This window comes from Mustela nigripes, chromosome 14, assembly GCF_022355385.1.
Source record: "Mustela nigripes isolate SB6536 chromosome 14, MUSNIG.SB6536, whole genome shotgun sequence".
Classification (NCBI taxonomy): Eukaryota; Metazoa; Chordata; class Mammalia; order Carnivora; family Mustelidae; genus Mustela; species Mustela nigripes.
Genome location: NC_081570.1, coordinates 96,501,221 through 96,513,423, shown reverse-complemented (window position 1 = coordinate 96,513,423; position 12,203 = coordinate 96,501,221). Strand labels below are relative to the sequence as shown.

General features: G+C 35.2%; 1 protein-coding gene across 1 annotated transcript in view; it reads right to left on the bottom strand.

Annotated features, from left to right (window-relative positions):
• The window catches only part of CAPZA1 (capping actin protein of muscle Z-line subunit alpha 1), a 47,781-nt gene that overhangs the window by 10,069 nt on the left and 25,509 nt on the right, over positions 1-12,203 (bottom strand). The window contains exons 3-7 of the mRNA XM_059375754.1: positions 11,979-12,030; positions 8,748-8,811; positions 3,863-4,069; positions 892-971; positions 214-292 (exon numbers count right to left, since the gene is read on the bottom strand). Coding sequence (XP_059231737.1) covers positions 214-292; positions 892-971; positions 3,863-4,069; positions 8,748-8,811; positions 11,979-12,030 — 482 coding nt within the window. The remainder of the gene's footprint in view (positions 1-213; positions 293-891; positions 972-3,862; positions 4,070-8,747; positions 8,812-11,978; positions 12,031-12,203) is intronic.

Here is a 12,203-nt window from a genome sequence, read left to right as displayed (position 1 = left end):
AAATAATAAGCAAGCAGTACATACCACATGACTATCCGTTATCAATCCAGAAGAGCTTTTTAACTACTTCCCCACAAAGGAGGCTCCTATTTCTATTTACTACCATCCATATTCCTTTGCATCTTACTATATATAGTCATTTCTTATTTCAAATACCAACTTCCATGTTTGTTTTCAACTTCAACATGGCCTATTAACATGTGGGGGTCTCACCTGAATCTTAAGGACTCCAACCACCTGGGCTGTAGGTGGTGTGATGGTGAACTTCCACTCTGATCTCCAACGACCATTCCTATTAAAACACACACACGACTGCAGAGTTAGCAGTAAGCCCGAGAAAGAGGTGATTTGCCACTGAGGCAAAGAATTTGGGAAAGTGGGGTGTGGGGGGTCATTTCCAGTTTGACATATCTAAGGCTCTATCTACTCAAATATAAGTCTGTATCCAAGTCCCTAAACATAAACCTTTTCTAAATTATTTTGACTTTCATTTTTAATTTTTCAATCTTGGAATAGAAAACATGCCTATACTGTTCATGGAAGTCTCTTCCATACACAGATAGATGGGCTGCTGAACTTTATAATTAGCTTGAGTATTATTAACCAAACCCAAATAAAACTCAAATTTTCAACTAGGCACTTTATTAATCAACCACTTTTTCTCACTTGATATTAAGAGCCCTTTTTAAAAAGATTATAAAATCTCAGAGTTTAAAAGAAGCTAAATGTCCACATCTAAATCCCTCATTTTACAGATGGTAACCGCAGTCTCTCAGTCAAATAACTTATCCCAAACTATTTAGATTAAGAAACAACTTTCAATTAACAGCTGGTTTGGTTCCTTCCCAATATAAGTTAAATAAAAATAAAAGAGTACATCTACTTTCTTACCAGAAGTTTTTAGGCTGAAACTGGTGGCTTTCAATACATGCAATAATGGTCTGTTGGCCATCTATAGTTTTAGCATAAACCTATTGTTAAAAAAAAAAAAAAGGTTAGACTCCGAAAACATACTTAATCTAAGTGACAAATACTGTGCAAAAAGCAGCATACTAAATCCTTGGGGGAGACAAAAAGATCAGACAGGATAAACATACAACTCATAAGACTTCATGGCATGTGAACACAGAAAAGAACATGTTTAGTTCCACAAGAGACAGTGATACAATGAATGAAGAATTAATGTCCCCTCAAATTGAGGGGAAAAAACCACTCCTGACTAGGGCTATAGGGGAGGTGCCACTTAGGCTGGGCCTTATAAGACAGATGAGATACTCATAAGCAGAGACTGAGAAGAAAGATGAATAAACTGTTCAGACAGAAAACTGGGGGCTTATTCAGAGAAATGACAATTAGTTCTTTCAGGTTAGAGAGTTGTGTGTGAAGTCGACAAATGGTGATAATCCAGAATAGAAAATTAAAGTCCCGTAGTCATAGATGTAAAAAGTCTGGACATTATTCTACAGGCAATGGAAAGACACCAAAATAACAAAACCAGAACTATTGTTTTGGAAGAATAATTAATATTAGTATATGGGATAAAATGGAGGAAAAGCTTAAGTTGGTTAGGAGGCCAAAGCATTAATCTAGGCAATAAGGTAGGGTAGTATCAGTTGATATCAGGATACAGAAGCATAATCAAGCCTAGCAATATATTGCAAGTGAAGAGCAAAAAAGGAGAAAGAGCCAAAGCCATCTCATGCTGAGATGACCAGAAAGATGGTAGTGTCATTAACAAACTGGGAAATTCAGCTAGTGGTTAGAAACCCCAACTCTTCCTTAATGTGGAAGAGGTGAACAGAAATGCAATAGGAAGGAAAAGTAAAAAAAAAACATATAGTGCTTACAGTCCACAAAATGTTTTCACGTTTAACTTCCCTATATTGAATAACTATGAGTTTTCAAGAGAGAGAAATACAGCAATGGGGAATGCCTACATTTACAGAGATAGGGGAGAAGAAAAGAAGTAGAGACAGACTTAGAATGAGTAGAGGGTGCTGACAGAGCAGTCTAAGCTAAAGAGAATTTCTGGAAGTAGCTGGTTGGTCTCGGTGTGAAATACCATATGGAAGTCAAGGATGAAGAAAAGGATACTGAGTCAGGCAATTCAGGAACCGTCAATAACCTCAGAGGTTTCTGTAAAGACTGAAGCCAAGATTCACAGGGTCCAGAAGTAGATAGGTAATGAAGAAGTGGAACTAGTAGGAGCAGAATGCTCCCAGGTGCGCTTATGTAGCAGAGAGAGGTAAGGGAAGAAGTGAAGGAGAGGGAGGAGGACGGGGAGGGAGAAAGAGAAGTAACTTACAGAAATTATTACAACTAAAAAAGAAAGAAAAGAAAAGAAAAGAAAAGCAATTATTATGACTGAGGAAAAGTGTGCTCTCCTTAAGGGTAGAGAAATAAAAATATTTCTAGGTAAAAAGAGATATATCAGATAGGAGAACATAAAATCAAGAATAAGGATCCTTCTTCCTAAGATTAAGTACAGTGGAAGGGGGAAAACTGCAGAGTGTGTAAAGAAGAGAAAAGGATTTCAAGTCAGTCTTACCAAAATGTAGGGGATAAGACAGATGCCTAAGGACAATGGGAATGGTTTGGAAAACACTATATAGAAAACATCATAGGAAATATTGACATGACATTAAGAATTACTAAGCAGGACAGCTCTGAGGACATAAAACACTTGGGTACAGTAGACACTCTTAGAACAATTCCATGGCTTTCTGTAGCTCATTTGTTAGCTAAGACAAGTGAGAAAAGGTAAGAAAAGGACACAGTAGGGTTACTTGGTGTAAAAGCTCCAAAGTAAGAATAGGTAATGCCAAATTTTAAATAGGTAACAAATGTTAAGTAGAAAATACATTTAGGATTGCAAAGTCAATTTCTAAAAGAGGCTGTGTTGTGTCTTCCTTTGCAATACTGGGTTGCAAAACAGAACTGCATTTATCCACCATAATGGGTTTTCTCCATTATTTAAAAAATAAAAAAACAAACATAAAACATGTAATAGCAACAATATCCAACATTTAGGGAGAGCTTTCTTTGTGCCATTTTCAAGCATTTTATATGCCTTATTAGCTCATTCAGTTCTCATAACAATCTTGTGAGGTAATAAGAACTATTATTTCCATTTTTTTAGTGAAAAGGCACAGATATGTTAACCGATTTGCCCAAGGTCACATAGCTAACTAAGTGGCAAGACAAGAAATCAAACCAGTTAGTATGGTCTCAAGCTAAGGGCTCTTAAACAATATTCTATTATTGACATTTAACTCATCATCATTACATACTGAAAATATTCTAACAGATAAGTTTTTCTTAATCATATCTGCAATTTACAAAGGAAAAATTATGATAGAGTCAAATTTATCATTTTTTTAATATCAAGAGGTAGTTAAAAAAATCAAATTATTTGATTAAAAAGTAGTGCAAACAGTTCTGACAATCTAATGAAAGCATCTAAAGTATGAAAGAAGTAGCTTCCTATAAAAATGCCTATACCAAAAAGTCATAAATATGGCAATAGCTGCTTTGACAATCTTAATATACTTTTCTCCCATGTCTAAAGATGTTAACAACTTTTTTTTTTATGGGTATAAGGCAATTTCTGATGAATAAATAAGACAAAGGTGAAATAGCATACAATGAAATTTAAAATTTTAATGTACTGGGATTTTTAAAAAGAATTTTCCATATAAAATTTTCCATTTATACAAACTCTTTCAAAAATGAATTAGGGAATAAAATACAGATGAGACCCTAAGAAGAAAGAAGTTGATGTTTGGCTGGCCAAAGCCCCCAAAGGATAAGATAAATGTAAGAAATAAAACATTCTTTAATATTAAGCAGGCAGATACTTAACAGTACAGAAGCCGTTGGAATAATGATCTTTCACATAGGCCCTTAAAGCACTGTCACAGGATTCTCTCCAAGACTTCAGACCTCCATCTACGTCCTCTGGCTGGGGGTCACTTGCTTCTTTCCGTAAGTGATCAAACTTAAAGGAAATTTTGTTTCTTGGATCTAAAAATCTGCTATTACCCAGGTCACCATGTTCTGTAATTAAGACCTTCCAAAGAATAATTACAAATATGAGTAACTGTAAAAAGACAGTTCTTGTCAAATTTTACAAAACAAATAAAAATTCTGAAGACAATTAACTTTTCATTTATACTTAGATTTCTCTTCCATAATGATTTTTCAATCATGTCACATATATATTTTTTAATTTCATTTCATTTTTTAAGTAAATTCTATCCCCAACATGAGGCTTAAACCCATGACCCCAAGATCAAGAGTAGCATGCTCTACTGACTGAGCCAGCCGGGTGCTCGTAAAGTCACATTTTTATTCTTTTCCCTTAAGATTTATTTATTTGAGAGAGAGTGAGAGCTGGGGGGGTGGGGGTGGGTAGAAACTCAAGCAGACTCCACGCAGAACCTAACTAGGGGCTTGATCTCACAACCCTGAGATCACGACCCAAGCTAAAACCAAGAGTTGGACACTCAACTGACTGCACCACCCAGGCACTCCTGACATTTTTATTCTTTTAAAAAAATTTTTTTTAAATTTTCTTACATTTTTACATTTTTATTATAGAAGTGTTACATTTATGGTTAAGTCACCTACCTCTAAACCACAACATCTGCCCATTTACCCTTTATTTCTTGGTTTCTGTCTACTGTATTGCCAGTGTATATACCTTATACAGAGCTATAACAATAACTTATCGATACACTTTTATATTCTCTTTTTACATATTTCATAAAACTTTCCCAGTCATTATATTTAGAATTTTAAAATAGATAATCTATTTACTTGGTTCAATAATGAAAAAATTTATATAAAGTGAGATCTTTTTCTCACCTTTCACTCCTATCCATCAAATTCCTAATAAATTTTCCCTTCTCCACAAGGCAACTGACTATTAATTTAGAGCATGGTTCAGCATGGCACTTGCCACTTGTTTTTGTAAATAAAGTTTTATTGAACACAGCCCTACTTGTTTATTTTTGTATCGTCTATGGCTGCTTTCCTGAAACAGCAGGGTTGAGAAGTCACAATTGACTCTATGTCCAGCAAAGTTGAAAATATTTACTCTCTGGCCCTTTCAAAGAAAGGGTATGCCAGGGGCGCCTGGGTGGCTCAGTGGGTTAAGCATCTGCCTTCGGCTCAGGGCATGATCTCAAGGTCCTGGGATCCAGAGAGTGTTGGGCTCTCTGTTCGGCAGGGAGCTTGCTTCCCTCCATCTCTCTGCCTGCTGCTCTGCCTACTTATGATCTCTCTCTCTCTGTGTCAAATAAATGAATAAAATCTTAAAAAAAAAAAAAAATTGCCAATCCCTGACATATTCTTTCAGAGTTTCTTTTTTGCAAATAGAAGCAAGTATGAATATGTATTCTAACTCCCCAGTCCTTTCTTTTACACAAAAACTAACACACTATACTGTACTTAGTTTTTTTTTTTAAACTTAATATATCTGGGAAAACTTTCCTGATAAGTACTCAGAGAACTCCTTTTTTTTATGTTACAATTGCACACTACACCACTGTATGGATATACAAAAATTTATTCAACCAATCTTCTATTAATGGGCAGCTGGGTTGTTTCCAATCTTTTGCTATTATGAATACTGCCACAAATGTCCTCATATGTTCATTATGTACAAATTATGTACGTGTGCCAAGCACACAGGTAAGATAAATCCTTTGAAGGGGGACAACTAGGTCAAAGGGAAAATGTATTACTAATATTAATATACATAATATACGGTGTCGTACCAAGTTACAAGCAGTAGAAATTATAATTGGCATTTCATTATTTAAAAAGAATAATTTTTTAGTTGAACTCTCTGTTATTTAGGCAGATAATGCTTTGCATGTGTTGAGTTTCATTTATTTTTCCCTAATTTCCCATTTGTCTTTTGACACATTTACCATTTTTAATAATTACATACAATTTCACAATAACTGAAATACCATAATACACTTACTTAATCATTTCTGAATTGAAGGAGGTTTAAGCTACTTAGGGTTTCCATTATTGAAAGCTACTATACATTCTACCATAAAAAAAAGCTTCTGCTTAAAAAAAATTCTTGGGAAAGAGTTCCTAGTTTTGAGATTCCCATCCTTATTAACAGACTAACCCTTAAAAAACTTGTTTATAATGATAGTAGGAACCATGAATATAACTATTTCCTTAGTCTTCCCCTCATAAATCTTTCCCATTAAAATTCTGCAACTTTTATAACTAAAAGGTATTTCACATTAAATTTTAACCTGGATTTCCTTAATTACTACTTCTGGGCAATCTAACACTTTTCTAAGTTTGCTTTTCTATCTCCCACTTGTGTGCAAGTGGTTCGTGTCTGTTGCTTATTTATTCACTGTACTCTTGGCATCATCCTTAGCTATCTGAATAACCTCTTTATGTTTGAGAAACATTTACTCCTTTTTAAACCTTTATTTTTAAAACTTTTTATTATGCAAAGGTCACTTTTTTAAAAAAAATCTTTATCTATTTATTTGACAGAAGAGATCACAAGTAGGCAGAAAGGCAGGCAGAGAGAGAGAGGGAAGCAGGCTCCCTGCTGAGCAGAGAGTCCAATGCGGGGCTTGATCCCAGGACCCTGGGATCATGACCTGAGCTGAAGGCAGAAGCTTTAACCCACTGAGCCACCGAGGTGCCCCAAAGGTCACTTTCTTTTATAAACTTTTTAAAGCTTTTATTTATTTCAGTGCTCTCTATATCCAATGTGGGGCTGCAAATCACAACCCTGAGATCCAGAGTTGCATCTTCTACCGACTGAGGCAGCCAGGCGCCTGCCTCCTTTTATGAACTTTTTTAATGTTTCATCATTACTTAAGTTATGATTCCCTTTCCATTTCCTACTAAATTTTTATGTTTAAAAAAATATTTAACCTTTAAACTCCACCTGGAATTAATCTAAGTGTACAGTTGGCATTGTAAATCAAAGTTAGATTAATCTCATAAATTTTATCAATTGTTTCCTTTTCCCTTTTGTTTTACGTTACTTAGGTGCTTTCTGATTATTGCCCTGTGTCTTTCATTATTAGTCTTCTTTCATTTGTTTTTCTTTTTTTTTTTTTTTTTTTAAGATTTTATTTATTTGACAGACAGAGATCACAAGTAGGCAGAGAGGCAGGCAGAGAGAGAGGGAAGCAGGCTCCCTGCTGAGCAGAGCACCAGATGCGGGGCTCGATCCCAGGACCCTGAGATCATGACCCGAGCCTAAGGCAGATGCTTAACCCTCTGAGCCACCCAGGTGCCCCTCATTTGTTTTTCTTGATTAGAATGATCCTGTATGGTCTATTTTTCATATGAATTGTATGAAATCTATTTGAAAAACCAAGTTTCCATATCATTTCTTATTCAGATAAGCTTTCCATATTATTTATACTTCTTATTCAGAAACACGGCATTCAAATCTATTTGATTTTCCATTTATTTCCCTGATTAAAGTGTGTGTGTGTGTGTGTGTGTGTGTGTGAACTGTACTGCAGAGTTTTGCTAGTTTCCAATCTAATATTTATTCTCTGCTTTCCCTTACTAACAGGACTGCAAAGATTTTCAAAAAGACCGTGTGTACAACTAATAAAAAGACACTTTCCAGCTAGTAATGACAAAGTGATAGGAGTTCTGTCAATAACTTATCAGTGGAAGTTGCTTCTAGAAAGGCCAATAGCACCTTCTGCAATTTCCTCTTTTTCCCTTTCTGGAACATGGATTCAGTGCCCTGAAATGGGGCAGCTCTTTTAAAGAGCATGATAATGAGGGGTGCCTAGGTGGTTCAGTCAGTTAAGCATCTGCCCTAGGCTCAGGTCATGATCTCAGGGTCCTGGGATTGAGCCCCATGTTGGGCTTCCTGTTCAGCAGGAGCCTGCTTCTCCCTCCCCCTCTGCTCCTCCTCCCCACACATGCGCTCTCTAAATAAATAAATAAATAAAATAAAAAATGCACTGATACATTACATTCACTTAAATACCTATTAAAAAAAATAAACTAGCACAATTCTACATAGGCTCCTTTATGTTCTAGCTTAATATATCACAAACATCTTTCCAGATTAATATTCCCAGATCGGTATTTACAGTGGTTTCCAATGACTACATGGTATTTTATTTTGGTCTACAGATACTTAATTTAATGTTGGGAATTCAGATTGTTCCAGTTTTTCACTATTATAAACCTAGCTTCAAATAATCTTTTTAAATACATTTACATGCTTATTTTCCCAGGAGAAATTCAGCAGATTTGTGGGTTCAAGGAAGATTCAGACTTTTAAAAAGCATTTGGTATTTAGTGACATACTGCTTTTGAAGTGTACATTAATAAATTTGCTAAGTCCTGTCATACAATGTTAATAATGGTAATAATGATGGATATATTTGCTTTGTTCCTCTATTTGAATAGGGATGCCTAATTTCCCATACGATGTCAAATTTGATGTCTCCTGTTATTCTTACCAAGGAGAATTACATAAAGCTATAAATTTGTGTAAAACTCTTATTTTCACTCTTCTTGCTAGGGGCACCTCATTTTTCTTGTTAAAGAAACTCTCAAATATTATGAGAGAGGAAAAATTTCCTAACATGTAGAACATTTACAAAAGTTATGAAAACTAAGACATGAATTTATTCAGCATCTTATCCTCAGACATTTGCTTTGGTTTCTAAGACTTCTACTACCACCCAGGCACATCCTACCAAATGAACAATCATTACCTGATCTTCATATCCTTCTATCTTCACAGGTGTGAACTGATCCATGTTATACTGGGCAAATGCACTGTTTTTTAAAAAGTAAAAAAAGGAGGGGGGTGAGAATAACACATAAATACAAAGGCAATTCACATAATAGTGAAAGAGAATGTGAAAACACTCCCTGGCGCTCTTTCCCTCCCTCTAATGCCTTCCAGCCTTCTGAAGGAACTCTTCTCCATAGAGATCTCAGATGAGCCCCAAACTCTGAAATTATCTTTTCCTCTTCACTCCTAGGCTCCAACAGAAGTCCCCCTTAGACTATTCATAAGTTCATTTGTTTCATGAATTACCAACAGTTTTAATCATTTAGACAGAAGCTTTTAGTAATTCAAAAAAATCTTCAATTGATGCACTATTTTAGTAATGCTGTCTTCTTTATTCTGGGCTCTCTGAGGTAGGGCAGGTAGGAGAGACCACAATTACATGTACTGGAAGACATCTGACATGGGGAGAGGGTAAAGTAAGAGCTGAGCATGAATCAAGTCTAAGATGAGAGTTTAAGGTATTAGAGGTTATCTGAAAAGGGGGATATGAATAATCAAAGTGCATGCCTAATGTTATTATTTACTTGTCCATTGCTACACTCATAAAACTGCATTTTCAGTGACTCCCTAGTACATCTTACAAAGTAAAAAGGTAAAATGAAGGAAAAATGGAAATAAGCTGCAGTGTAAAAAAGCACAATACACTTACAAATTGTCAGTCTTCTCACAGAATTCACTTGGCAAGGCAAGAGTTAAATACCTCTCTAGCCCAATTTTAACTTTACTACAACAGTACTAGACTACTGTTTTTAAGCAGACTATTAAACTCTTCCTAGACTTTTCTAGAGAGACCAAAGAAACATATTTAAAGCTAATCTTCAATCATTTCTTTTTAAGTTATTGTTGTGTTTTTTAATTAATCATTTCCTCATAACACAACCCCATTTACAAAATGAGTCTTTAACACAGTGGTTCTTCAGAAAGGAATATAAATCAAATGGTCATGGACAGTGAATTTTTTTTTTTTTTTTAAAGAAAAGCTTAAGGAGTGGGGAGTAAATAAGTACTCAATTCTAAAACAGATCCTAAGATTATAGAATACAAATACCAACATCAAAATTTGTTAACATTTAACCCCATCTCAGAAAATGGTATCTCCATTCTATCATTCATGTGGGCCAAAAACTTGAGATTGTCTTTGCTTCTCCTTTCTCCCAAATTTCACATGCAATCCCATCAGACAATTTCCTAGGTTCTACTACCTTGATACATATTCAGAATCTTGATTTCTTCCCACCACCCTTACTACTACCACTCTAGTCCAAACTGCCATTTATCTCTGAACTACTGCAGTTAAGTGTTCTAACTACTCATCTTGCTTCAATCTTTGACCCCCTGCATAGCAACCAGTGATTATTCTAAAATATAATCTCATTGAGTCATTCTCTGCTCAAAACACTAATAATCTGCCCTCTCTTAAAAATAAAATCCTCTCTTTAACATGGCCTACAACACCCTACTTAGTCCAGAGGGCTGGGTAGAAATCCAGGAAAGAGTAAATCCGAAGTTGTTCAGGCCTCCTTCATTTTATATAGAAGGCAATAATGATGAGGATGATGATTACTCAAACATTTACTGAACACTTACTATGAAGGACTATGGCCAAGGGACTGAAGCACCTCATTACAGAAAATAAACCTGAATTTTTCATCCCTGTGGAAAATCAAATATTTGGGCATAAGGCAGTTCTCCTTTAGTAAGAATGTTCTCTGAAAATCTAGAATCTCTAAGAACCATAACATTTATAAAAACAAAGTTTTATTGTCAGGGCAATTAAAGCATCTGAACTAAATTCCACTGTTACTCCAAATTGGAAATGGCACAATAGGCTTAGGATGCAATCAATCTTGGTTGTTGGCATTCCACTTCCCACCTCCTTCAGCGGTACCTTACCAAGTGAAAGATAAAGTAGATTTATTTTGGGTAGCTCTCAAGGATAAAACTAAGACCAATATATTGCAGGCAAGGAACTTGCCTTGCGAGATAGTGAATTCCTTATTATTAGAAGCATTCAGATTGGACAGCCATCTGTTGACAAAATGTAGATGAGGTTCTTTCAATGACAGGGCAGAGATAGACAGGGGTTGAACTAGCAAATCATGAAAGCCTTTTTCTATGGCACTATATGCATCTAAGAGAAACCAGCACCAGCACTGGAATGTATCTTTGGTGTGTGCCTAAATAATGTATAATTAGAATATCATTCATGATGACAATTATAGTGATGCTGAACAAATGTTAGGGTTTGGAGAATCTGGTCCTAAAATGAATTCCAAAAAAGCAGCATGGACACAGGGCAGAAGATGACTGTTTCCCAGGCAGCAGCTCTTAAGACAGTTTTTTATAGCTAAAATCCAACCGTATATCATACCAAATGCTTTTATGATAATTATTTGTTGCTCTACATCAAAATCCTCGTCCAATCCTCTTTACCCCACCCCTTCCCAGTCATTATCCTTTTCTGGTTTCCTCTTTACAAAGGAACTCTCAGCCAATTAGATAAGACAGTAATTGAAAAGAGAATTTTGTATGTAAAAGAGAATAGTAATAAAGCCTGATAACAGGGGGCCTTGAAAGCTAGACAGTGTTTAGATTTTAAGAAAACAAAAACACCTCACTATAATGTTTTGGAGGACAATAATAAAATGAAAATGGTACTTTAGAAAGATTAATTAGCCTGACAGTGCTAGGAAATCAGTGTCTGGGTTGAATAACCATGCTACTATTCAATGGTTAACTCTATTATTGCTATTTATGAATATCTACTATTTTGTGGCAATTTGAGAACAATATTCCTCTATAGCAGCCTAGTTTTTCTACAGCTAGTGTTTTAAAAAAATCCAACATGAACCAAATGGAGTACAGAAGTAACCCTAAGAGCTCATATTAAGCTCTGCTTTAAAAGGGAAAATCTGGGCAAAAAGAAAAATTAAAAAGAAAAAAAATAAGATCATATATAATAAGCTTAATGAAAGTAAACAACATGGCATGTTTTCTCCAAGAAAAAAATACAACTAAAATTGCTAAAACCAACTGCTTTATATTGAAGTATTTTATTTTAAATTTAGTTTTCAGGGTACAGATTTATTATCAATATAGTTTTTCTAAAATTAAATACATATATAAGTGGATCTTGTAGGATACTTACTGTGCTGCCCCTTCCCTGAGGAGATTGTCATTATTAAGTAGTAGCCGAACATCTGAGGAGAAAACATTAAAAGATGTTAAAATTAAAATTTTTTAAAATGTTAAAATTATAATTAAAAAGATGTTAAAATTAAAAGGACGAACTTCAGAAAATTTTTTAAAAATCAGGCTTTGTGGGGGCGCCTGGGTGGCTCAGTGGGTTAAGCCACTGCCTTCGGCTCAGGTC